This window comes from Panicum virgatum, chromosome 9N (genome assembly GCF_016808335.1).
Source record: "Panicum virgatum strain AP13 chromosome 9N, P.virgatum_v5, whole genome shotgun sequence".
In the NCBI taxonomy this organism is placed as follows: domain Eukaryota; kingdom Viridiplantae; phylum Streptophyta; class Magnoliopsida; order Poales; family Poaceae; genus Panicum; species Panicum virgatum.
Window position 1 is genome coordinate 21,812,244 of NC_053153.1, and position 27,520 is coordinate 21,839,763.

General features: G+C 46.0%; 1 protein-coding gene and 1 long non-coding RNA gene across 2 annotated transcripts; one reads left to right on the forward strand and one right to left on the reverse strand.

The window, feature by feature from the left end:
* The first annotated feature begins 860 nt into the window (after positions 1-860).
* On the forward strand, positions 861-27,288 carry LOC120692700. The gene is made up of 3 exons (XM_039976075.1): positions 861-1,967; positions 3,407-3,483; positions 27,051-27,288. The coding sequence occupies exons 1-2, from the start codon at positions 1,274-1,276 to the stop codon at positions 3,415-3,417; spliced, it is 705 nt and encodes a 234-aa protein (XP_039832009.1). The 5' UTR covers positions 861-1,273; the 3' UTR covers positions 3,418-3,483; positions 27,051-27,288.
* Positions 23,271-24,583, reverse strand: LOC120692701. The gene is made up of 2 exons (XR_005682711.1): positions 24,245-24,583; positions 23,271-24,017 (listed from the first exon to the last, which is right to left on the reverse strand). It is a non-coding gene; the product is annotated as an uncharacterized LOC120692701 (long non-coding RNA).
* Positions 27,289-27,520: the final 232 nt, after the last annotated feature.

A 27,520-nucleotide genomic window follows, 5' to 3' on the forward strand; every position in this document is an offset into this window, starting at 1 on the left:
TTGGTTATCAATTTCATGCACAATTGGAATGGTGAACACTTGCCATTAATTTCCATGGTAACTATTCGGCTCTTAAGTTTTGTGCTACATTTAATTTCTACCCATGCTTTCTAATATTTATCTTGATAATGCATGTATAGAATGGAGATACATTAAGGAACCAGTTTTTAATTGATCTATTGAAGTTCAAAGGCAATGAAGCTAAAGATCATATTCCAGAAGACATTCAAGAAATTCTCAATCGTCTTATGATCCCATAAAGTTGCGATTTTACTTTTTGGATGTGTTTATGTAATTAACGTAATAGCTCTATCTTTTGTGTGAAACATATATTTATCAGATTCAACTATGAATGATGTGTTGTTTGGTGCGGGTAAGTCTGAAATTAACCGTGGCGTTAGCACGGGCACCTTACTAGTGTATAGCTAAGCCTCCCATCGACGACGGGCTCAAAGAATTACATAATATACCGGCACAACACCACAGGCAGGTTTCATTAGTACTAACACATACGCGTTCTAGAGGGGGAGTGTTAATTAATCACATCACGTGCCACGACACGAAGTCAGACCGGAGATTAGCAGAGGTCAGCACGGACACGGCGAGTTATTAAGAAGCACACACATGGGCTCGTGCCCGATCGCCGGGTTTGACAATGTCCACCCGTGCTATACGATACTCCCTCTATTTTAAATTATAGATTGTTTGACTTTTTTTTATATCAAATTTGACCACTCGTCTTATTTAAAAAAATTGTGCAAACCCACATGATCTCGTGAGTACTCCATTATATGCATTATACTGGATTGCGTCGTTGACAAATTTTATTTTATGCTGCTAGAAGAATAAGCTTTCATCCATTCAGATTAAATTTTACTCCGGTACTAAAGTTGCCCCAGAAACATTTAGTACTGGCTCCAAATTTAAAAGCTTCCGAAACCCTTACAGTACTGGACTAAGATACTGGCCAGTACTAAGGGTGTGATTGGTTGCTTGGGCTAGTCTAGCGAGGCTTATGATCTAAGCCAGGGCAGTCTAAGCCTAGCTTGAGCCATGCAATATGTTATTATTTGGTTCACTGCTATGGATAAGCTGATACTATCTAGCTCATATTTGGTTGGTTGGCCATCAGTGATACAATAACATTGCACAAGGTGAAGGTGGAGTTCCCCCATTGAACGCCTCCCCCTCGAAGCAGTCCCCAAGCTAGCACCGCCGGCCAGGGGGCGGCGCGGGCAACGACCGCCGGTCGCTCAGCATCGTCGCGCGGCTCATGGGCCTCGACGCGCTGCCGCACGGCCAGGCGGCGGGGGACAGCGCCCACTCCGGCGCCACGAGCCCGGCCGCGCTGCGGCGGTCGGCCTCTGAGCGCGTGCCACGGGACCCGTCGCACTTCCAGTTCGTCGACCCGGCCTTCTTCGAGTGGCCGGCGTCGCCGCTCCCGCCATTGATGGAGCGGCCGGCGCCGGCGGCGTTGGCACCGGCCGCGGAGGCGGCGATGCTGTGGGCGCCGGATGCGGGGTGCCCGCGTGCGCTCCAGAGGTGCAGCCGCTTCGACGCGCACGAGGTGTTCCTGGAGCCAGCGAAGCATGCCGACCCGGCGGCCGGCGGCACCCACGGCGAGATCGAGCGCCGCCTCCGCATGTGCGGCATTGCGGAGCCCGCCCAGGATCTCGAGATGCTGAAGCAGATCCTGGAGGCGCTGCAGCTCAACGGCCTACTCCACCACACCCCCACGCTGCCGCCGCACGTCCGCACCGCTTCGGCGCTACCGCCCATCGTCGTCATGCGCCCGAACCACCGCGCACAGCCGCAGGTGCAGCAGCCGGCGCGGCTCACACCCACGCGGCGGCTCCGCGTCGAGTCGACCGCGCCCGCCGCCCACAGTCGCCCGACCCGTCGGCATCCCCAGCTCGGAGCCCGGCTTCCCCTGCTCGGCGTAGCCCGCACTTGCCGCAGCACCGACGGTGAGAAAACTCATCTAGGCCCACCAAACTAGCACAATGCATGCTGCACTAGCTGGATACGCTCAAATCGGGCGTTCCCAGCAATGCAGGCCGGAGGGGTGCTTTTGCACTACCCAAGCCTGGCTTAGAGGTCTACGCTGGGAACCAAACAATGGTCGGCTACACTGCAGAAGCCTGGCTAGAGGCTAATGCACCCATCCAATCACACCCTAAATGTCTCATTTTTGTACCGGTTGGTGTTTTGGCCCTGCACTAAAATGACGCGACTCTTTAGTACCGGTCAATGACACCGCCTGATACTAAATGGTGATATTTTATAACGGTCGGTGTCTCGGCCCAGTACTAAATGGTCCTCCACTAGTTATTTTAGAAGAAAAGCATCTCCCACCTAGTCACATGTGATACATAGGTGAGATGGTAAAAAAGCTATGGGAGGCTGGAGGTTGTGGGTTTGAGACCTCGTGATCCTGAAAAATTCGTCTGACTTGTGATATTTTTTCGCCTTTCGGGTTCGTAATATTTTTTTATTTTGACTTCAGGGTTCGTAATATTTTTTTTTCATTTTTCTAGGTGGCTCGTTTAGTACCGGTCACTGCGACCGGTACTAAACAGCCCTCTAGTTAGTACCGAAAAGGCGGTAGGGGTCAGCTCGACTGGTACTGTGCCATTTGCCTGGTACTAATGAGCATATTTCTAGCGGTGTAATTTGCATAGACATACGTGCGACAAGCACTTGATTTAACCAATCTAATTAGCTTTTAATTTAAAAATGCATTGATTCATTATATTAATTAAGTTAACATTAAAATTAAATCCCAAAACAAGTATCATGATAGACGTCACTACTAGCTCGTAGCTTATTAGATGGATACGTACCTATTGCAACAGAAACGAAGCTAAAATAATCAAGAGGTTGAGATTTAAAGATATAGGAATAGGAGTTTAAATGTTATTAACTATATACTTCGGAGGTTAGCAGGAGGTTTTGCATGACATATTTATCAACTTGGCAAATATACTCATACGTTGCTACTGATAAAGGTGGTATAAGTATCGGATACAGTTCGTACCAAAATTTGGTAACTTTATGGCCAATGGAGTATATGGAAGAAAGTGAGTGATTTGATATCAAGGAAGGACAGGGTTAGCCAATGGGATTTAGGGTTAGCCGATAAATTATTTGGATATTGGTCAAGATCAGCTTACAAGGATTATATACAAGTTGATTTTAGCCGATTGCACCAAGAGTTTTATTGATTACTTGATCATCTGAATTTATATTCTGGCCGCTATATGATAGATTTAATATTTTGTATCAATATCGGACGAATGGTTCATATTATTGTTCTGCCAGGGTCCACATCATACATATAGCCGATTGTTTAAAATCCTATCAACGTCGGTTCATATTATTGGTTGATCTATCTTGTTAGTTGCAGGATCAAACTGATTGACACGGCCGCGAACCTCAAGAAGCTAAGGACCTGCACCAGAGCTAAGCAGATCTCCTAGATCGGTATGTTGCGTGCGAGGAATCATCATAGGCTGATTTTTTGCGGCAATAAATATATTTTTAAAGCAAGTAAAGTTTCTATCTAAATTTTTTGTTTGATCCGCCTTGTGTCTGTGACAACCCAGGTTTTTGGGCTAAAACCATTCAGTTGAAAATAAAATTTTTGTGTTGTTTAAAAATTTAAACCATGTTTATCCTAGCAAGGGTATTTTTGTTGTTTTGGAAAAGTATAAAGTTCTTTGTAAAACAAGTTTTTCAAAAGGCAAAGTTTCAAAATTTATGAGGGGATTAAAATGCATATTTTTGTTTTTCACTTTTACCCTCATAAAAAGATATTTTTATGCTTAAGGTTACCCTTGCAAATTTTAAAACTAAATTGTGTTCTTTTGCAAATACAAGTTTTGATGGATTTCAAAATGATTTCAAATCTTTTGGTCTAGTGAAAATTTGCACAACATAAAAGTTGTAGGTCTTGAAAACTGAGCAACTTTCATGTTGAACACTTTTTCAGTTGAGCCCTGAAACAACGGGAAATTTTAGTTTTACGGTTCCTAACTTTTTCACATTTTACAACTAGGTCCACCCACTGTTTTCCTTCTTCTTGCTCTGTCCAAAAACAGGGGTGCCGCCCCTCATCGCCGGCGCCGCCGTTTGGCCTCCCCGCCGGTTTCCCCCTCCCTCGGGATGGTCGCACCGCCTCCACGTGCTGCGCGCAAGCCTCCCGTCGCCTTTTCCCCACCCCTGCTGGCCTCTGGCATGTGCGCCACGCCGTCGCCCTCACGCCACGCCGCCGGACCGCCCACTAGTGAAGCTGCCCCACCGCAGGATGAAGTCCACAGCCCGGCGAGCTTATCCCCTTCGATTCCATCCGTTCCTACGCTCGCTCATCCCCCGCCCGAGCCTATAAATAACCCCAGCTGCGCCTCATCCCCGGCATAGCACCGCCGCCCTTCCCTCTGCTCCGACGAGCAAGGGCTCACTGCCGAACTCGTCCCTCCACTCCACCCAGCCCATTTTGACACCCCAGCGACATTCCCCTCCCCTCCTGAAGCTCCTGAGCCCGACTGCACCTCCCAAACCCCAACGGAGCCTCACTGCCGGCGGACCGAACCATCACCGGCCGCCGCTCGCCGTGGCCCCGACGCTCCCGGCCACCACTCCTCATCCCGAAGCCACCTACAGATGTGCGAGAGCTCCTTTACTATTTCCCCCAACTTTTCCCTCGCCACCGTGACCTCCCCTCGCCGGAATTTGGCCGGAGCCGAGCTCCCCACGCCGGCCATGGTCCAGGGACCCGATTTCAAGGGTTCAAAACTTTCCAAGGTCTTTTCTGCAAAATTTTTAGTTCCTTTTTTCTTTTAAACCTTGTGAACTTTGAAAAATCCGCTATAGCCTACCTCGAGCGACAGGAGCTGAGGATGGTGACCATGGCCATGGCGATGCAGACGATGAAGCTGCTCATGACCCAGACCACCTTGGCAGTGAGCTTTCGTCACATGGGCTCGATCTACCAGCCTGACCTCTACGGCGTGGGAGAGAGGAGCGATGGGGAGAAGATAGAAGAGGTGGGTGCTGGGCGGTGGAGAGGATAAGAGAGTGGGGGTCTGTGCGGTGGAGAGAAGAGATGGGTGGTCATGACTTAAAATATCGAGGGAGATCAGGCCGGCCATCGGTACCGGGTATTCATTTCAACCGGTGCCTATTTCCAGGGCCAGCATAGGCACCGGGTCATGGAATGACCCGGTGCTAATGTCTGCTCCATAAGCACCGGGTCGTGCCACCACCCGGTGCCATTGATGCATTGCCAATTTGGTACCGGCTGATGGAGTTAACTGGTGCTTTTGTCAGTGCATTGGCACCGGTTTGTGCCGTGGCACGCCTTGCCAGCGCTCGGCGCATGCCAAAAGTACCGGCTATTGATGCAGCCGGTGCTGATGTCTCACATTAGTACCAGTTCAAGCAATAAGTGGTTCCTTTGGCCTGGATCTTTAGCCTATTTTCTAGTCGCCGGCGGACCGAACCATCACCGGCCACCGCTCGCCGTGGCCCCGTCGCTCCCGGCCACCACTCCTCATCCCGAAGCCACCTACAGATGTGCGAGAGCTCCCTTACTGTTCCCCCCAACTTTTCCCTCGCCACCGTGACCTCCCCTCGCCGGAATTTGGCCGGAGCCGAGCTCCCCACGCCGGCCATGGTCCAAGGACCCGATTGCAAGGGTTCAAAACTTTCCAAGGTCTTTTCTGCAAAATTTTCAGTTTCTTTTTTTTCTTTTAAACCTTGTGAACTTTGAAAAATCCTAGAAAATGGTAGAAAATCAAAAAAAATGCCAAATTAATTTTGTTGTGTTCCTTTCAACTAGCTCTATAACCTTGGTTACTCAAGTTTGCATGAAACTTTATTTTGTGTGTTCTAATTTATTTGTTAGCAAATGAGTAATTTAATTTTATATTTTTAACCATAGCTTTGTTATGCTTAATTTTTGGAACCTAGTCTCCTTTTGCCATGAGTTGTCTTGTATAAAATTTGTGTATCAAATGCTTGAATTTTGCTCGTTATTTCATGTGCTTTTCTTAATTCCAACATATACACTAGTTTATTTTATTAGAGCATGTTTTTATTAATTTCTTGGGGTCATATTTTTACCATGAGTTTTACTAATCAAAATTAGCTTATGATAATTTTTGGAATAATTTTTGCTTGGTTTACCTTGAGTTTGTGATTTATTCTTGAGTTCTAGGGTTAATTCATGCATACTAGTGTTGTTTCTGTTTTTGTTAGACTAAACTCCATGTTTGAACTTGATTTACACACATAATCTTTTCTTTTGAACCTTGAGTTGATGTTTGATGTTTGAACCCTAGTTGTTGAATTCTTTTGAATTCAAATTCTAGATTTGAATTCAACCTACCTCATATTCTTGAATGAATTTACCCTTACTCTCTTTTGCTTTCAAACCATGTTTTCTTAGAGTAGTTAATCTTGTTATTTTATGGAGTTTGTTATGTTTTCTTTTACTCTATAAACGATTGCCCAGTAAAGTAAAACTTTTAAGTTTAATCTTAAATGTTTACTTTATTGGAGTACAACTTTTAGTGAAGGAAAGTTATACTTAAGCACTTCACTAATTTCGGGTAATGCATTGCATATAGAAACGATATCGTTAGTCGACGAAATGTACGAACTTATCCAGGAACCAGACGGGATATTTTTGAAGCCCAAGTCAACATTACGGAAGATAACGAAGACCTGAACGGGAACCCGGAGTCCGAGAGTGAACTACATGGAGTCCAACCAACATCGTGGAATTAACTGAAGTTCAGAACTTCGATTCGGAAGAGCTGAAGTCTACTAACTCTATAGACTCTACTAAAGGCAAGCCCCGGTGCATAATCCTATTATTTTAAATTATGCAATTTATTTTACGTGTGCATTTAAGTTATTGGAGTTGAATGAAAGCCTTAGATGCATAATTCTAGGAACCTATTGTTTGAACACTAGAAACAGAGTTCGACTAGATGCTATGCTAATAGGACCGGTAAAAGTCGAGTGATTGCCTGTCACTCACGAGTGTTATAGGAGTTGATTGTTTACTCTCTTGCAATCACTATAAGGACCATGGACGGAGTTGGTCAACCTCTTCGATTGAAATCCGTCTGTGTTGATAAATTTGCTAAGGCCGCAGTGTGCTGGTGATCGTGGTTAAGCGTTTGAAAGTACTAGCCACATGCCGTGAATTATGGGTAAGCGGCAAGCCTAGTAACTCCTCGGCCCGGCAAATGGACATACCTCCCACTCTCTCTTAGAGATAGGGAATTAAAATTATGTTGAAAGATAGGTTGCGCAATCGATCACGGCTATGAGGGACGAGGTTGGTGCCCTATAGTCGTACAACTAGTGTGCAGAGAAGGGCGGTTCTCTGTACTCGGGGAGAGTGGCACTGATCCATGAACTGGAATGAGAAGCAAACGGTTGCTTCGGAGTGACTCAACAGTGCTCCAAGCGTGTGTGTTAGGTTTTACCTTGCAAAGATTGAAATTCGGTTCGAACTGTTCCGCCTCTCACGGATATTGAGACTGCTTAATGGCTTTGCCACACGGAGTAAGAAGTGGAACAATGATAATATCCAATCTTGTTGAATGCAAATAATTTTTTCTCTACCATGCTTGTATAGATAGGTGCAAACCTAGAATGATTAATCCAACTAGAATCTGAAAGCTAAAACTTGAAATTAAAGACCTACTCTTTATTGCTTTTCAACAAATAAACTCCACAGCCTTCACAAGCCTTGCATGTCTAGTTAAAGGGATGTTATATACCCTCTGACAGTTCAGTCTTGCTGAGTATTAGTATACTCAGTCTTGCTTTTAATCTTGTTTTCAGGTAACCTTTGGAGTGCTTGGTGAGATTGACATCATGTACGAGCTTCATCATGATGTCATATATCATCGCTAGATATCGTTTTCTTTCCGCTGTTTGTAAACTCTGAAAAACTAATCTACTTTCAAACTTCTGAGGTACTCCGTCTGAATTCTCAAACTCAGTTTATAATAATTTTTACCTTTGAAGTTTATATTGTAAATTTTTGTTTATTGTAATCTCTGGGCTCACCTTCGAGTGAGGTATGTTGTTTCGATCCGAAATACAGTGGTTTTATCGGGATTTTACCCGATAGACTGCCAAATTGCTTCGGTTAAAGTGCGTGTGTAAGGATCGATGAACCAAGAGGGGGGTGAATTGGGCCTTTTTCAAATTTCGAGAACAATTAAAGCAACCTTAACTTATGCAATGCTAGTAAGGCTCAATTCACCAACCGGCTAACTAAGCAAACTACACAGGCCAACAAAGATATGAAACTAAGCAAGGTAGAGCTAGGTTATGATCTCTAAGCCCAAGGACATGAATAATTGCATGAAAGTAAGTGCTTGCAATGAAAGAGTGGGCAAGAGACAACCAGATTTTTTCCCGTGGTGTCGATGTGTTGGCACACCCCCCTAATCCACGTTGTGACACTCACTAAGAGTCTTGTCACCTCCCATGTCACCGAGACTTGGGCGCTCACTAAGAGTCTCCGTTCACCATCCCGGCGTGGTGGAGCTCAAGCCACGTACAAACTTCTTCGGGCTCCCACAATCCTTGGCAAGCTCCGGAAGAAACACCTTCAATCACCAAGATCACCTAGGTGCTGCCAATCACCAAGAGTAACAAGCTAGGGCCTTCACTTGAGCAAGAACCGATCAACAAGAACGGATGCACACAAGCTTCTCTCTACTCAAGTCCTTAGTCTTGCTTCTTGAATGATTGAATGAACAATTTGCGGAAGATGAAGCTCAAGGTGGCTCTCAACAATATATGAGTGTATGAATGTTGCCTGGTGTTAAGAGAGAGCAAAATGACCCATTGGAGGGGTATATATAGGCAGCTCACACGAATAGAGCCGTTGGAGAAAAGATGCCAGAAAACTGCTTAGCGCCGGTTAATCCGACGTACCTCCAATAGCCAGCGTCGGTTTAACCGATGAATGTAAACTGCCCATTCTGAAAACTAGCCGTTACAACTTGGGCAGATTAACCGACGTATCATCGGTTTAACCGGTAAGTGTAGTTGTCCATTGATCAACTGAAAAACCAAGTCTCTGGACAACTGCACCGACGTTTAACTCAAATCCATCGTCGGTTTAACCGGTGAGTACAACTTCTGAAATCCCTGGAAAAACCATCTCACTGGTCAATTGCACTGACGTTTCATTTCAAACATCGTCAGTTTAACCGGTGTATAGAACTTGAAATACCCTGGAAAAACCAACTCTGGACTAATGCACCGACGTTAATTCAAACATCGTCGGTTTAACCGGTGTATAGAACCTGTCCAGACTTTGATAACTGCGTTTAACCGACGTATAGAAAAATGGAAGCGTCGGTTAAACCGGTGTATAGACTTTTTCTGATTTTGCCTTTTCTGATTTGAGTCTTGAGTGAAATCCAAATATTCTTGAGATATAAGTTAAAAACCACTTATTTGAACTTCTTTAGAACCTGAGTGACCATAGTGTGCATCCATTTTTGATTGATCATGTCCATGCTCAAGTTACTTGACCTTAACCCCTCTTAATAGTGCGATCACTACAAAACTATAAAACCTATACTAACCTAAGTGTCCTTCTCAACCTTACGACACTTAGGACTAGAAAGATCCTTAGTCTTGTTATATATTTGAGTTGATTACCGAGATCACCTTTTTGAATAACGAAAATGAGGGGCCTCTTTTGACATATGACCAAATGAGCGGTAATGATTCACTAAGCTGCATAAACTCATTAGTCACAATAATGGTTGTCATTAATCACCGAAACATACCTTGAGGGCCTAGATGCTTACAATCTCCCCCTTTTTGGTGATTGATGACAACACAAACATAAATATAACAAGAGAGCGAGAAAGATAAACAGGATAAACTCAGGCAAACTCGAAAGAGAACCAAGGAGCTCAACGGCTGAAACAAAATCCATAGATATGTCTCAAATGTACATATCCATGAACTAACATCAAATGAGATATAACATCAAAGGTCCTGCAACTACGAGCTCTCTCTCTATCTCCCCCCTCCCCCTGACTCCGACTCCCCCTAACTCTCTCCCCCTTTGGCATCAAAGCACCAAAAAGGCGAGCTACTGATTCGGCTGTCGTGGCACGGCGAGGAAGCGATCCGGGTCGTCGTCGTCGTCATCGGACGGAGAACCCTTGGTGATGGACGGGAGCTGAGGGTCTGAGCTGACTGGAGGTGTAGCTGTCGTGGAGGCTCTCGTGCTGGCACTGCCTGGAAGAGGGTCCGTAGAAGTGGTAGTCGGCTCAGCAGAAGATGTGTCAACATCTGAAGTAGTAAGTGCTGAAGCTGCCGGCTGTGTCGACTGCGGAACTATAGACTCCTCTCTTCCTCCCCCTGAAGGTAGTGTCTGTGGTACAACGGGGAGGGCGACTGTCTGAACTGCCGACGGTGAGTCCTGGAAGAGTGTAGTCACTGGCAGTGGTGAGAAGAGCGGACGACCGGCAGACCCAAGGAGTGCGGACATCGGGAACGTGGTCTCCGGTGTCGCCGTAGTAGCTGGAGCTGCAGTAGGGGCTGGAGCTGGAGTGACTGCAAGCTGAGGTGCTCCAACACCATCATGCCCTGCTGCATCTGCTGGAACTGAGCGTCTGTCCTATATGATACTTGGTCAATAAGCCCGACAAAACACTCCTCGGCTGCAGCACGCTCTCGGGCAGCCTCTCTCTGAATAGCTGCTAGCTGAGCCTCATGGGCTCTCCTGGCCTCCTCCTGTGCTATCCGATCCTCTCGCTGTTGAGTAACAAGCTGCTGAAGAAGAGAGGTGAGCTCGGACGGCTGAGTCACCTGGGACTCTATGACTGTGGCAGCTGCTGGAGACTCTGGAGCTGGCTCTCTGGACCCTCCTGCCTCGTGATCGTGACTAGCTGGGGCTGCAAGAAAGTACTCGAGGTCCTCGGAGGAGTCTGACTCAAGCTCAGACCAGTGTATCTCATCATCTCCTCCGGGAAGCTGTGCCTCGGCTGCCAGAAGTGCCTCGTCCTCCTGTGCTACTCGGGTCTATGACTCAGGTGACAACTGTGCCATGGCAGCTCTTTCGGCCTGTCTGCCCCTCCTCCGGTCCTGGGGAGCTGTCGGACGATAAACTTGGAATCGGGGAGCCTAATCCTGATGGTATACGGCACTGACGGGAGACTCAGCTGGCACAATCATAGAGCATATGTAGCTGATCCAGTGAGCATAAGGAAACTGCCTCACGACCCCCATCCCGTCAGTGATCACATCCTCAATCTCAGCCAAAATGAACTCAACAATGTCAAACGGCTCGTGAGTGAGTATGTGAAGAAGTAGCAGCTGCTGCAGACCTGTAAACCCCTCTGGGTAGCCACTCCTCGGTAACAGAGTCCTCCGGAGTGCCATGTGAACAGCGTATGCCTCTGGGGTCAGCAAGCTAGGGACTCTGGCCTACGACGCTGGAAACGGCTGGCGGAAGCACTGAGAGATCGCCTCGTACGAAGGTGCAATCCCGCCAATCATCGCTCTGCGCGGTGGATCTGTGTCTCCGTATATCATCTCGTGCAGGGAGACATCGACCAGATCGACTCTGAGAATCCCTGCAATCGTCGCTCTCGACAGACCAAAGACCTGGCCTCCAAACACGAAGTGTACGGCTCTGCACTCGGGAGCGATCCAGGCTGTGGCATAAAACACTCTGACCCAGTCCTCGATATACCTGTTCTACTCTATTTGAAGTAACCTAGGCAGGCCTCTGAAGTGTGCAAAGTGCTCTCTGACGTCTACTCCCCCTGCAGCTGTCCTCAGTGAGACCCAGTCGAGCACCCTGTGTGGAAAGATCCTGTGCCCTCGCCTCTGGTAGGTCTCGTAGAAGCTGGCCTGAAGAAGTGTCCAGAATCTACGGTCGACCCTGCTGTCATGGGTTACGGGGAACCAGTCCTCCTCTGACACACTCCACCTGAGCCTCTTGACCTTTGCCGCATTGGCCTTGGTCAAGTTCTGGAGCAGCACACCTGGCTCCAGACGCACAACAGTGTCCATACGGAACACTGCGCGCTCGGCCTCTAGGGCCTCGGCTCTGCGAGCTGCTGCTGCAGCAGCTGTGGACCTGCGAGGCTCCTGTGGCTGGTGACCTCCTCGCGTCCTCGGTCCAGTGTGACGCTCGGTCGCTGGCGAAGTCTCTGCTGCTGGGGATGTCTGCCGAGTGCGGCCAGACCATCGTAGAGTCGGTGACCCCTGAGTACTCTGCCCCTGAAACTCCTCTGACTGCGCTGCAGCTGAATCTACATTTGAATCTATAGCCGAAACTGAGCGATCTGACTCTGCTGCTGCCTCAGTCGTGGCCCTGGTGGCCCTGGCACCTCGGACTCTGCCCATACCTCGGCCTCTGCCTCTGCCCCTGGCCGGCTGCTCCCTGATCGCGAACGGACGAGCACGGCCTGACGCCTGCTCCTCGACGGCCTTGGCCACCATCTCGGCCCTCTCGGCCTCCCTCTCTGCACGAGTCCGCTTGCGGACGGGCTTCTCAACCACAACTTCATTTCCCTTCCTCTTCTCGCGACCCATCTCGATCAGGCAATCAGTCGAACACTTGGTGAGCGCGGAGCGGCTGCGGCTGCGGTGTGACAGGCGTGGAGGTGCGGCTGCATGAGCGTCGGCGTGCACAAAGTGGGCGAGAGGCGGTGTTGCGTGCGGGCAGCGCAGGCGGCAGTGGTGTACGGGTGGTGCTGGTGCACTGGCGGAGTGGGCGCGCGCGGGCGGAGTGCGAGCGGCGGTGGCGCAGACTGCGCGCGGCGGCGGCTGCGGGTCGGCGGCGTGGATGGCGCACGGTGCGTGGAGCGTATGGGGCGCGGCGGCTGCGGCGGAGCGGTGACGACGGCGTGTAGGCGAGTGCGGCGGCGGCTCGAGTCGGGCACGGGTGAAACAGAGGAAAAGAAAACTGGCGGCGCGCGCATGAGGCATATATGACGTGTGGGCCCCGCGTTTTTCCTTAACGCCGGTTAAACCGATGCTTAGGTTTAGAATGCCGGTCAATTGCATCGGTTCAGTTTACCCGAGACTCCAGCAAAAACTCATCTGAACGCTGGTTGATCCGACGATATGCAATTTGAACTCGCCGGTTGAACGCTGCTAACACCGGTTGATTGCTGGGTCAGATCTGAGTTATGTTCACCGGTTGATCCGATGCTGTGACTTTTGTATACGCCGGTTGAACTCCTGATTTGACTGAGCTGAGACTGAAACTTAGTAACGCCGGTTAAACCGATGGGTATAGATCCATTAAACGTCGGTTTAACCGGTGAACCCGAAAACCCTTCACTCAGCTCACTCTTCTATGCTAAGTCCAATAAACTTATAAAAATCAACTAAACTCAAGTTAATGGACTTGCATAGGCGGCTTTACCCCTCAAAATACTTAGGTTAGCACACTAGCTTAATAGTTTTTCTTTTTAACACAAGGAAAAGCCGCAAAGCGGGACAAAGCGCCAAATAAAATGTATGAGCATTGTCATAGGAATATTGAAGATAGAGAGCTTCAAACTCATCATGACATGACTCACTAGGCAATAACGCACCTAACACTTTGCTCTTTTCACTTTTCATGAATTAAGTTCTTGTATGTGAAACAAGTCACATTTTCATCAAGTGATCTCCTTTGTGACCCTTACGCATGCAATGATAATGCGAACTACAACCACATGCGAAAGAAGAGTAAACATGAAGTGCACATCTATATGACAAGAAATGCATAACAAGAAATTAAGATCTACTTGTCAAGTTTGAACCCACGGGAAGCTTCTTCATGATGAGCCTTTCTACAAGCCTAGAGGAAAACAAGTGAACCACCACCTCTAGCTAAACTCATGCTCATCACTATCTTACCATGGTTAGACAAGTGTCCTATATGTATGCATTTTTCTATATGACTTGGCAACTTACATGACGTTTGCCGCATCTAATACATTAAGCTCATTCCTTAGCCTAACAAATGTACTCTCGTCTAATGGTTTTATGAAAATATCTGCCAATTGCTCCTCGGATCTCACACCTTGAAGAGATATGTCTCCTTTAGCTTTGTGATCACGCAAGAAGTGATGGCGAATATCAATGTGCTTTGTGCGAGAGTGTTGAACGGGATTTTTAGCAATTTTTACGGCACTTTCGTTGTCACAAAGGAGTGGTATCCTATCTAGTTTCACACCAAAGTCCAAAAGGGTTTGCTTCATATATAGAATTTGGGCACAACATGCACCGGCCGCTATATATTCCGCTTCCGCGGTGGACAAAGCCACGAAATTTTGCTTCTTACTCGACCAAGACACTAGAGAATGCCCAAGCAAGTGGCAACCCCCGGAGGTACTCTTGCGATCCACACGGCTTCCGGCAAAAACCGAATCCGAGTATCCCAAGAGATCTAAGCTAGCGCCTTTGGGGTACCACAAGCCTATGCTAGGGGTGTGCTTGAAATACCGAAGGATCCTATTCACAGCCGAGAGGTGTGATTCTTTTGGGTTAGCTTGAAAGCGGGCACACAATCACACACTAAACATTATATCGGGCCTAGATGCGGTAAGGTAAAGCAAAGACCCTATCATAGAACGATAGAGGGATTGATCAACCGGTTTACCGTCCACATCCAAGTCGAGATGCCCATTGGTTGCCATGGGTGTCTTGATCCGCTTGCATTCATCCATCTTGAACTTCTTCAAGATATCTTTAGTATACTTCTCTTGATGGATGAATGTCCCTTCCTTTAATTGTTTGACTTGAAAACCAAGGAAGAAGGTCAATTCGCCGATCATGGACATCTCGAATTCCCTAGACATCATGGTAGCAAACTCATGGCTTAGTGAATCATTAGTTGAGCCAAAGATAATATCGTCAACATAAATTTGACAAATGAAAAGATCCCCGTTGACGTCTTTTGTGAACAATGTGGTGTCCACCCTCCCGATCTTGAAGCCTTGCATGATTAGGAAGTCACGAAACCTCTCATACCAAGCCCTTGGAGCTTGTTTGAGCCCATAGAGTGCCTTGTGCAACCTATAAACATGGTTAGGATTCCTCGGATCTTCAAACCCAGGAGGTTGCTCAACATAAACAAGTTCGTTAATAACGCCATTCAAGAATGCACTTTTCACATCCATTTGATATAACTTGATATTATGATGGGAAGAGTAAGCAAGAAGGATGCGGATAGCTTCAAGTCTTGCGACCGGAGCAAAAGTTTCACCAAAATCCAAACCTTCGACTTGAGAAAACCCTTTTGCCACAAGTCTTGCTTTGTTGCGTATCACCACCCTATGTTCATCTTGCTTGTTTCGGAAGACCCACTTAGTGCTGATGATGTTCTTGTTTTTCGGAGGAGCTTCGAGGACCCAAACTTCATTGCGGGTGAAGTTGTTCAATTCTTCTTGCATGGCCATCACCCAATTCGAGTCCTCAAGTGCTTCCTCTATGCTAGTGGGTTCAATACAAGAAACAAACGAGTAATATTCGCAAAATGAAGCATGCTTAGAGCGAGTTCTTACTCCCTTGGAAGGACTACCAATGATTTGACCAATTAGATGATCCTTGGAGATATGACCATGCTTCACTAGCGGTACATGCGTGGATGTATTTTGGGGTGGATCATGGGTGACTTGTGCTTGTGGTGGAACATTTTGCTCTTCTTGTTCTTGGACTTGGGGTGTTGGCGTTGGCATATTTTCTTGAGATTGTGGATCATTTTTTTCTTGATCTTCATCCACTTGGGGTGTCATAGAGGTGCTTGGTGTAGACGAGGAAGGTCCTCCCCCTTGATCATTGCCCATGCACCTCTTCCGGCTTGATATCCCCAATGGACATCTTCTTCAAAGCTTCGTCAATCTCCTCATCACCTACATTGTCATAGCCAACAACCTCCTCTTGGGAGCCATTAGATTCATCAAACTCCACATCACATGTTTCTTCAACTAACCCGGAGGTTTGATTGAATACTCTATATGCTTTGGAGTTTGATGCATAACCAAGAAAGAAACCTTCATCACATCTACTCTCAAACTTACCGAGCCTTTTCTTCTTATAGATGAAGCATTTGCAACCAAAGACTCGAAAGTAGAATATATTTGGTTTCTTCCCGGTGATGAGCTCATATGGAGTTTTCTTGAGGAGTCGGTGGGGATACACTCGGTTGGATGCATGACACGCCGTATTGATTGCATCCGCCCAAAACTTCTCGGACGTGCCATAATCATCCAACATTGCTCTTGCTAGAGTGATGAGTGTCTTGTTCTTTCTTTCCACCACTCCATTTTGTTGAGGCGTGTAGGTGGCGGAGAACTCATGCTTGATGCCCTCTTCATCGCACCATTCTTCAATCTTCATATTTTTGAACTCGGTGCCGTTGTCACTCCGGATCTTCACAATTGGGGAGTTGTACTCCCTTTGAGCTCTTCTTGCAAATGTCTTGAATACTTCTGGAGTTTCACCCTTATCGCCTAGAAACATGACCCAAGTATAACGTGAAAAATCATCAACGATTACTAGGCAATAGAGGTTACCACCAATGCTCTTGTATGTAGTTGGACCAAAAAGATCCATGTGTAGTAGCTCGAGCGGCTTGGAGGTAGACAACATCGTCTTGATGGGATGATGTGTTGCAACTTGCTTTCCTGCTTGACATGCTTTACATAACTTGTTCTTGTCAAATGCGACGTCCTTCAAGCCGGTGATCATCCCTCTCTTGTGGGCTTTCTTGAGGTTGCTCATGCCATTATGAGCAATTCTTCTATGCCAAAGCCACCCAAGATACGACTTGGTGAAGAGGCATGTCATAGAGCTTGTTTGCTTTGAAGAGAAATCCACCAAGTAAATGTTGACATGCCTAAACCCCGTGAATACCAATGACTTGTCTTCTTCAAGAGTTACTACAACACCATTCTTGTCAAAGGTACACGTTAGTTCAAGATCACATAATTGAGCAATTGATATAAGATTAAAACTAAGTGCTTCTACAAACAAGACATTAGAAATAGATAAATCTTTTGAAATTGCTATTCTACCCAAACCTAAAACCTTTCCCCTTGAGTTATCACCATAGGTGACATGTTCATGATCGCTGGGGTCTTCAAGAGAGGTGAACATGCTATCATTGCCGGTCATGTGTTGAGAGCAACCGCTATCAAGTACCCAATGTTTTCCACCGGCTTTGTAGTTCCCCTACACACATGAGAATTCAATTTTGAGTTTTAGGAACTCAAACAAGCTTTGGGCCTTGCACATGTGTGACTAGAGCTTTTGGGACCCAAAGTTGCTTGGGGAGCTTCTTCTTTGACTCCTTAGCGATTTTGCCAATGAATTTGGCCTTCACCTTGCCCTTCACTTTACTCAAAAGAAAATGGTTATTTTGAAACATTGATGAGTAATTCTTTGGTAAAGTGGGAAGAGGACGTGATGGTAAGGTGCACTCCCTAGTGTGGTGCCCGGTGACTTGGCAATATTGGCAATATGAACCAACTTCCTTGATGAAGCTAGTCTTGATCTCCGGAGAAGGAGTGGTGCCTTGATTTGGCTCCGGAAATGAACCAAGACCTCTCTTGCCATAGTCATGTGTATTGTTGAAGAGAATTTCCTTGTGGATGTATTCTCCTCTTGAGAGCTTCTCCACACTACTCTTGAGGCTTGCCACTTGATCCATCAATTCCTTTTCCATAGAAGGAGCAAGCTCGGGCACAATATTAGTGGCATTTGCATTAATGAGTAGATCATCACATGAAGTAGAAGCATTGACCTTTTCAATAGTTTCATTGACAAAGTTCTCAAGACTTGGGTCAATTGCTTCATAAGCAAATTCAAGTTCTTGATATTTGTGAGCCAACTCCCTATGCTCTTGTTTAAGCTTTTTGTGGCTCTCTTCAACTTGCTTAGCAAGTACAATTGACTCATTGTGCTTTTTGAGCAAGTCATTGCACTTGCCAAGCAAATCGGAGTGGGCAAGCTCTAACTTGGCATGAGTGTTCTCAAGAATCTTGATTTTGCTCTTTTCCCTCTTGATAATGGATGTATACTCATTAATGAGGTTAGTAAAATCATAAGGGTCAAGCTCTTCATCACTATCATTGTCACTATCCACCTCACATACCTTTGTGTTACCTTTTGCCATGAGGCACATGGGAGGCGGAGGAAGCGGTGGTTCTTCATTGGTGAGGGCGATGGTGACGATGTCTTCTTCATCACTTGAATCTTCACTTGATGAGACATCGGTCACCCATTCTTGTTTTTCCACCAAGAAGCTTCTCTTGGTGTGCCCTTTCTTCTTTGGGAAGAGCTTGGTCTTCTTGTCATAGCTCTTCTTCTTCCCAAGCTTCTTGTTCTTGTTCTTTTTTTCATCCTCTTCATCATCGCTTGAATCATGGCGATGTTTGCTTTTGTTGTCCTTCTTTCTTTTGTCCGGCTTGGGGCAATCCGGAGAGATGTGGCCTTTTTCTCCACAATTGTAGCATGTTTTGTGCTTGACATCTTTCCTTGGCCGGAACATCCTTCTTTTAGGGTCAAAGTTGTAACCCTTCTTGTTTATCTTGTCGCTCAAGCGTGTGAACTTTCTCATCATGAGAGCAAGTTCTCCATCTTCTTCATTATCGGATGAGCTTTCATGATGATCCTCTTCTTCATTGCTTGAGCTTGATTCTTGCTTGATCATCTTGAGCATGCGGGGCTTGTTTGCCTTGGTTTTGAGAGCAATTGACTTGCTTGTAGTTGGCTCTTCGGGCATACCAAGGATACCCATTTCATGAGCGCGAATTTCGCCCACAAGCTCTCTCACTTCCATCGTGTCGAGATTCTCCTTTTGAAGCATAGCATTGATGATGTTGTACTTGGGCTTCGGAAGGAGCATGAGAATCTTGCGGTTGATGGAGCCACTGTCAATTTTAGAAACTTCAAGAGCATTAATGTCCTTGACAATGACATTCAAGCGAGAATACATATCATTGCAATTTTCATGAGCTAGCATCTTAAAAGAAACATATTTAGCTCTAAACAAGTGATATTTTTGCTCACGAACTTTTGTGGAGCCTACATGAATTTCAATTAGCTCTTTCCAAATATCACTTGTCAAGTCCATGCCATTTATTCTAGCAAAGACTTCCTCACTAATGGCTTTGAAAATTGCATTTCTAGCCTTAGCATTCCATTTTAATTGCTCCGAGGTGGGAGTTCCGGTGAACCCGGTCTTTGTTGCCAACCACACTTCGGGGGCAATCGCATCAAGGTATGCGGCCATGCGAACTTTCCAATAAGCAAAGTTCTTGCCCTCAAAGTGAGGCGGTGAACCACCCATCTTGGCCATAGTTCTAGGCGGTGAAGCCTAATGATCCAAATGAGCAACGAGGCTATGATACCAATTGTAAGAATCGATGGACCAAGAGGGGGGGGGGTGAATTGGGCCTTTTTCAAATTTCTAGAACAATTAAAGCAACCTTAACTTATGCAATGCTAGTAAGACTCAATTCACCAACCGGCTAACTAAGCAAACTACACAGGGTAACAAAGATATGAAACTAAGCAAGGTAGAGCTAAGTTATGATCTCTAAGGTGAAGCACATGAATAATTGCATGAAAGTAAGTGCTTGCAATGAAAGAGTGGGCAAGAGACAACCGGATTTTTTCCCGTGGTGTCGATGTGTTGGCACACACCCCTAATCCACGTTGTGACACTCACTAAGAGTCTTGTCACCTCCCATGTCACTGAGACGAGGGCGCTCACTAAGAGTCTCCGTTCACCATCCCGGCGTGGTGGAGCTCAAGCCACGTACAAACTTCTTCGGGCTCCCACAATCCTTGGCAAGCTCCGGAAGAAACACCTTCAATCACCAAGATCGCCTAGGTGCTGTCAATCACCAAGAGTAACAAGCTAGGGCCTTCACTTGAGCAAGAACCGATCACAAAGAACGGATGCACACAAGCTTCTCTCTACTCAAGTCCTTAGTCTTGCTTCTTGAATGATTGAATGAACAAATGGGTGGAAGATGAAGCTCAAGGTGGCTCTCAACAATATATGAGTGTATGAATGTTGCCTGGTGTCAAGAGAGAGCAAAATGACCCATTGGAGGGGTATATATAGGCAGCTCACACGAATAGAGCCGTTGGAGAAAAGCTGCCAGAAAACTGCTTAGCGCCGGTTAATCCGACGTACCTCCAATAGCCAGCGTCGGTTTAACCGATGAATGTAAACTGCCCATTCTGAAAACTAGCCGTTACAACTTGGGCAGATTAACTGACGTATCATCGGTTTAACAGGTGAGTGTAGTTGTCCACTGATCAACTGAAAAACCAAGTCTCTGGACAACTGCACCAACGTTTAACTCAAATCCATCGTCGGTTTAACCGGTGAGTACAACTTCTGAAATCCCTGGAAAAACCATATCACTGGTCAATTGCACCAATGTTTCATTTCAAACATCGTCGGTTTAACCGTTGTATAGAACTTGAAATACCCTGGAAAAACCAACTCTGGACTAATACACCGACGTTAATTCAAACATCGTCGGTTTAACCAGTGTATAGAACCTGTCCAGACTCTGATAACTGCGTTTAACCGACGTATAGAAAAATGCAAGCGTCGGTTAAATCGGTGTATAGACTTTTTCTGATTTTGCCTTTTCTGATTTGAGTCTTGAGTGAAATCCAAATATTCTTGAGATATAAGTTGAAAACCACTTATTTGAACTTCTTTAGAACCTGAGTGACCATAGTGTGCATCCATTTTTGATCGATCATGTCCATGCTCAAGTTACTTGACCTTAACCCCTCTTAATAGTGTGATCACTACAAAACTATAAAACCTATACTAACCTAAGTGTCCTTCTCAACCTTACGACACTTAGGGCTAGAAAGATCCTTAGTCTTGTTATATATTTGAGTTGATTACCGAGATCGCCTTTTTGAATAACGAAAATGAGGGGCCTCTTTTGACATATGACCAAATGAGCGGTAATGATTCATTAAGCTGCACAAACTCATTAGTCACAATAATGGTTGTCATTAATCACCGAAACATACCTTGAGGGCCTAGATGCTTACAGCGTGTTAACCATTTTAGCTGTTAGGATAATGGTTAACGTACTTGAACCGGATTAATTTAGGCGGTTCTACCACAACTAGTATCATAGCCGAAACATACACAGAGGTTACTATGAACTTTAAAAAGTATTTTTAAAATAAAAGATGTGCTCAAGAAAATATTTATAAAACTACGTTGGACTCATTAAGGACTGTGCTTAGATCAAAAAGCCCTATAGTGATCTTATGGGAGTTATAAGGTGGCAATTAATATATGTATGCTATATATTTTTTGCAGGTACACTAACCATGTTCGATAGGTTAAGAACGGGTAGGATCTTTCGACTAGATTTTATAAGGAGAGACGTATCCATGCCACCGAAACTAACCACGTAAGGCCAAATGTATTTGGCAGTTATTTCTGGTTGTGAGGACGATAGAACATGCATGCATTGTTGCATTTGAATGCTTAAATCCTTGTTTAATTTAGTGAATGTATGGAGCATCTTTCTAATGATCTTTAAAGTGTTCTATCTTGCTTGATTGATTAGTGAGATTTGATGAGTGCTTTGTTCTAAAACCTCAAGTTTGTTGACCTTTGGAAAGGTGAACTACTTGAGCTAGGTAGAGTTTTATACCCTTGATCCTTTGTTCAAGGAGTTTCAAATGATCAACTAACCTTGTTTGTTGATCATTCCTGGATTCTATTGAAACCCCACGTTTCAATGAATCAGAAGCCAAAGTCAGGGCCATACATTGAAACTGGTACAAGAAGAAAGAAGGTTGGGGATGATTTGAATCCAATGGATTCATTACACAGAAGAAGAAGTAACTTGGAAGATTGAGTCTGACCTTTTGTGGAAACTTTCTAGACCTTCTTTGACCAAATTGCTTATTTGAACCTCCAGTTCTTTTCTACTCCTGAATCTCGGGACGAGATTCTTGTTAGGACGGAAGGCTGTGACAACCCAGGTTTTTGGGCTAAAATCATTCAGTTGAAAATAAAATTTTTGTGTTGTTTAAAAATTTAAACCATGTTTATCCTAGCAAGGGTATGTTTGTTGTTTTGGAAAAGTATAAAGTTCTTTTTAAAACAAGTTTTTCAAAAGGCAAAGTTTCAAAATTTATGAGGGGATAAAAATGCATATTTTTGTTTTTCACTTTTACCATGCAAATTTTAAAACTAAATTGTGTTCTTTTGCAAATACAAGTTTTTATGGATTTCAAAATGATTTCAAATCTTTTGGTATAGTGAAAATTTGCACAACATGAAAGTTGTAGGTCTTGAAAAACTGAGCAACTTTCATGTTGAACACTTTTTCAATTGAGCCCTAAAACAACGGGAAATTTTAGTTTTCCAGAGAACCCCCTACCTTTTTCACATTTTACAACTAGGTCCACCCACTGTTTTCCTCCTTCCTCTGTCCAAAAACAGGGGCGCCGCCCCTCATCGCCGGCGCCGCCATTTGGCCTCCCCGCCGGTTTCCCTCGCCCCCGGGATGGTCGCGCCGCCTCCACGTGCTGTGCGCAAGCCTCCCGCCGCCTTTTCCCCACCCCTGCTGGCCTCTGGCATGCGCGCCAAGCTGCCGCCCTCACGCCACGCCACCGGACCGCCCACTGGTGAAGCTGCCCCGCCACAGGATGAAGTCCACAGCCTGGCGAGCTTATCCCCTTCGATTCCATCAATTCCTACGCTCGCTCATCCCCCACCCGTGCCTATAAATGACCCCAGCTGCGCCTCATCCCTGGCATAGCACCGCCGCCCTTCCCTCTGCACCGACGAGCTCGGGCCCACTGCCGAACTCGTCCCTCCACTCCATCCCAGCCCATTTCGACACCCCAGCGACATTCCCCTCCCCCTCCTGAAGCTCCTGAGCCCGACTGCACCTCACAAACCCCAACGGAGCCTCGCCGCCACAACTAGAGAAAGGACCATCAACACCGGTTGAAAATGAGCATAGGTACCGGTTTTGGAACCGATACTAAGTAACCGAGACCAATGTGACTACCTAAGACACCAGGTAAATAACCCGGTGCCTAAGACCTCCATTGGTACCGGTTGGTAATACCAACCGGTACCAGAATCGCTACGGCCGTTCTCTAGCATCTTCTCCCATTCCCCCCTCCCCCCCGTTCCCCTCGCATCATTCACAGGAATCATGCTCCAAAGAATGTTCAAATATTAAATCCATCGAACAAAATAGTCATGTCTCACAAATCATCCAAAGAATAGTTCACAAGATACATCCAATCAATACAATCCCATATACATATCTGTTTCTGAAAAATAAGAAGAAAAAAAAGAGAAGAAATCACCCACGCGGCCGGCTCCCGTCCTACTCCGGCGGCGGCGTCAGCCCGCTCACTCCCCCGATGGCAGCCGGCTCCCGCAGACACGCAGCGGTGGCGGCCTGCGCGGCCTACGGGAGCTACGGCCGGCTCCCGCAGCTGTGGCAGCCCGCGCGCCCCACGGCGGCGGTGGCAGCCCGAGCGCCCCACGCCAGCTCCCGCGGCGGTGGCCAGCGCGCCCCACGGCGTCGTCGGCGGCGGTCGGCTCCCACGCGCATGCCAGAGAGTGCGTGAGCTTCTGAATCGAAATGTGGAGCAGCAGATTAGCAAGAAAGGCTCGCATATAGTTTACCTCGAAGGGGAATTGCATGGTGCTCGGTGGGCGCAGGCATGGGAACGGCCATGCCTTGCTCTGGCCGTGCGGCCCATCCGTCTGATGCGGCCAGTGGCTCCCCGCCGTACGGCTGCTCGCCGCCACCTCCATGGCGTCCAAGCGACTAAGCGTGATGCCTCCTCACCGGATCTGGCCGCTTCATGCCTGGATCCGCAAGAGGGAGCCACCGCCGGTCCATCCACGAACAGGGACCGAGCATACGCCAAGTGCATCCTGCATCCCGCAAGCTTGCCGTCGGGCAGGGTGAGCACCGCGCCACCTGTTCATCTCCTCAACAACAAATGAATCAAAGGTCCAATTCCCATCAAGCAAGCAAGACAAAGCAACGGAAGAAAACTATACAGATGCAACCATCGGTCTTAATTCTTGTATGTGCAAGCATGGGAGAGAGAAAAGGAGCGCCAATCTCGTGTGGCCAAATCTAGTAGCACATCTAGTAGCACCGTCCCGAGCTTGAGCTCAGCCCCACCTGCCGCTATAACTTACCTCGAGCGACAGGAGCTGAGGATGGTGACCATGGCCATGGCGATGCAGACGATGAAGCTGCTCATGACCCAGACCACCTTGGCAATGAGCTTTCGGCACATGGGCTCGATCCACCAGCCTGACCTCTATGGCGTGGGAGAGAGGAGCAATGGGGAGAAGATCGAAGAGATGGGTGCTGGGCGGTGGAGAGGATAAGAGAGTGGGGGTCTGTGCGGTGGAGAGAAGAGATGGGTGGTCAGGACTTAAAATATCGAAGGAGATCAGGCCGGCCATCGGTACCGGGTATTCATTTCAACCGGTGCCTATGTCCAGGGCCAGCACAGGCACCGGGTCATGGAATGACCCGGTGCTAATGTCTGCTCCATAAGTACCGGGTCGTGCCACCACCCGGTGTCATTGATGCATGGCCAATTTAGTACCGGCTGATGGAGTTAACCGGTGCTTTTGTCAGTGCATTGGCATTGGTTTGTGCCGTGGCGCGCCTTGCCAGCGCTCGGCGCATGCCAAAAGTACCGGCTATTGATGCAGCCGGTGCTGATGTCTCACATTAGTACCAGTTCAAGCAATAAGTGGTTCCTTTGGCCTGGATCTTTAGCCTGTTTTCTATTCGCCAGCGGACCGAACCATCACCGGCCGCCGCTCGCCATGGCCCCGTCGCTCCCGGCCACCACTCCTCATCCTGAAGCCACCTACAGATGTGCGAGAGCTCCCTTACTGTTTCGCCCAACTTTTCCCTCGCCACCGTGACCTCCCCTCGCCGGAATTTGGCCGGAGCCGAGCTCCCCACGCCGGCCATGGTCCAGGGACCCGATTGCAAGGGTTCAAAACTTTCCAAGGTCTTTTCTGCAAAATTTTCAGTTCCTTTTTTTCTTTTAAACCTTGTGAACTTTGAAAAATCCTAGAAAATGGTAGAAAATCAAAAAAATGCCAAATTAATTTTGTTGTGTTCCTTTCAACTAGCTCTATAACCTTGGTTACTCAAGTTTGCATGAAACTTTATTTTGTGTGCTCTAATTTATTTGTTAGCAAATGAGTAATTTAATTGTATATTTTTAACCATAACTTTGTTATGCTTAATTTTTGGAACCTAGTCTCCTTTTGCCATGAGTTGTCTTGTATAAAATTTGTGGATCAAATGCTTGAATTTTGCTTGTTGTTTTATGTGCTTTGCTTAATTCCAACATATACAATTGTTTATTTTATTAGAGCATGTTTTTATTAATTTCTTGGGGTCATCTTTTTACCATGAGTTCTACTAATCATAATTAGATTATGATAATTTTTGGAATAATTTTTGCTTTGTTTAGCTTGAGTTTGTGATTTATTCTTGAGTTCTAGGGTTAATTCATGCATACTAGTGTTGTTTCTGTTTTTATTAATTCATGTTTTCTTAGTGTAGTTAATCTTATTATTTTATGGAGTTTGTTATGTTTTCTTTTACTCTATAAATAATTGCCCAGTAAAGTAAAACTTTTAAGTTTAATCTTAAATGTTTATTTTATTGGATTACAACTTTTAGTGAAGAAAAGCTATACTTAAGTACTTCACTAATTTTAGATATTGCATTGCATATAGAAACGCTATCATTAGTCGACGAAACGTACGAACTTATCCAGGAACCAGACGGGATATTTTCGAAGCCCAAGTCAACATTACGGAAGATAACGAAGACCTGAACGTGAACCCGGAGTCCGAGAGTGAACTACATGGAGTCCAACCAACATCGTGGAATTAACTGAAGTTCCGAACTTCGATTCGGAAGAGCTGAAGTCTACTAACTCTATAGACTCTACTAAAGGCAAGCCCCGGTGCATAATCCTATTATTTTAAATTATGCAATTTATTTTATATGTGCATTTAAGTTATTGGAGTTGAATGAAAATCTTAGGTGCATAATTCTAGAAACCTATTGTTTGAACACTAGAAATAGAGTTCGACTAGATGCTATGCTAATAGGACCGGTAAAAGTCGAGTGATGGCCTGTCGCTCGCGAGCTTTATAGGAGTTGATTGTTTACTCTCTTGCAATCACTATAAGGACCATGGACGGATTTGATCAACCTCTTCGATTGAAATCCGTCTGTGTCGATAAATTTGCTAAGGTCGCAGTGTGCTGGTGATCGTGGTTAAGCGTTTGAAAGTACTATCCACATGCCGTGAATTATGGGTAAGCGGCAAGCCTAGTAACTCCTCGGCCCGGCAAATGGACATACCTCCCACTCTCTCTTAGAGATAGGGAATTAAAATTATGTTGAAAGATAGGTTGCGCAATCGATCACGGCTATGAGGGAAGAGGTTGGTGCCCTATAGTCGTACAACTAGAGTGCAGAGAAGGGCGGTTCTCTGTACTCGGGGAGAGTAGCACTGATCCATGAACCGGAATGAGAAGCAAACAGTTGCTTCGGAGTGACTCAACTGTGCTCCATGCGTGTGTGTTAGGTTTTACCTTGCAAGGATTGAAATTCGGTTCGAACTGTTCCACCTCTCACGGATATTGAGACTGCTTAATCGCTTTGCCACACGGAGTAAGAAGTGGAACAATGATAATATTCAATCTTGTTGAATGCATATAATTTTTTCTCTACCATGCTTGTATAGATAGGTGCAAATCTAGAACGGTTAATCCAACTAGAATCTGAAAGCTAAAACTTGAAATTAAGGACATACTCTTTATTGCTTTTCAACAAATAAACTCCAGAGCCTTCACAAGCCTTGCATGTCTAGTTAAAGGGTTGTTATATACCCTCAGGCAGGTCAGTCTTGCTGAGTATTAATATACACAGTCTTGCTTTTAACCTTGTTTTCAGGTAACCTTTGGAGTGCTTGGTGAGATTGATATCATGTACAGGCTTCATCATGATGTCATATATCATCGCTAGATATCGTTTTTTTTCCGCTGTTTGTAAACTCTGAAGAACTTATCTACTTTCAAACTTTTGAGGTACTCCGTCTGAATTCTCAAACTCAGTTTATGATAATTTTTACCTGTGAAGTTTATATTGTAAAATTTTGTTTATTGTAATCTCTGGGCTCATCTTCGAGTGAGGTATGTTGTTTCGATCTGAAATACAGTGGTTTTATCGGGACTTTACCCGACAAACTGCCAAATTGCTTCGGTTAAAGTGTGTGTTAACCATTTTAGCTGTTAGGATAATGGTTAATGTACTTGAACCGGATTAATTTAGGCGGTTCTGTCACAGTGTCATTGACAAATGGACTTTAGTCCATGCCGTATGCGAGTCGGACCAGCCTGTATAAATGACTACTATATGTATCC

Coding starts and splice junctions, on each gene's coding strand:
- LOC120692700 (XM_039976075.1), top strand. CDS start 1,274: ATGGGCCTCGACGCGCTGCCGCACGGCCAGGCGGCGGGGGACAGCGCC.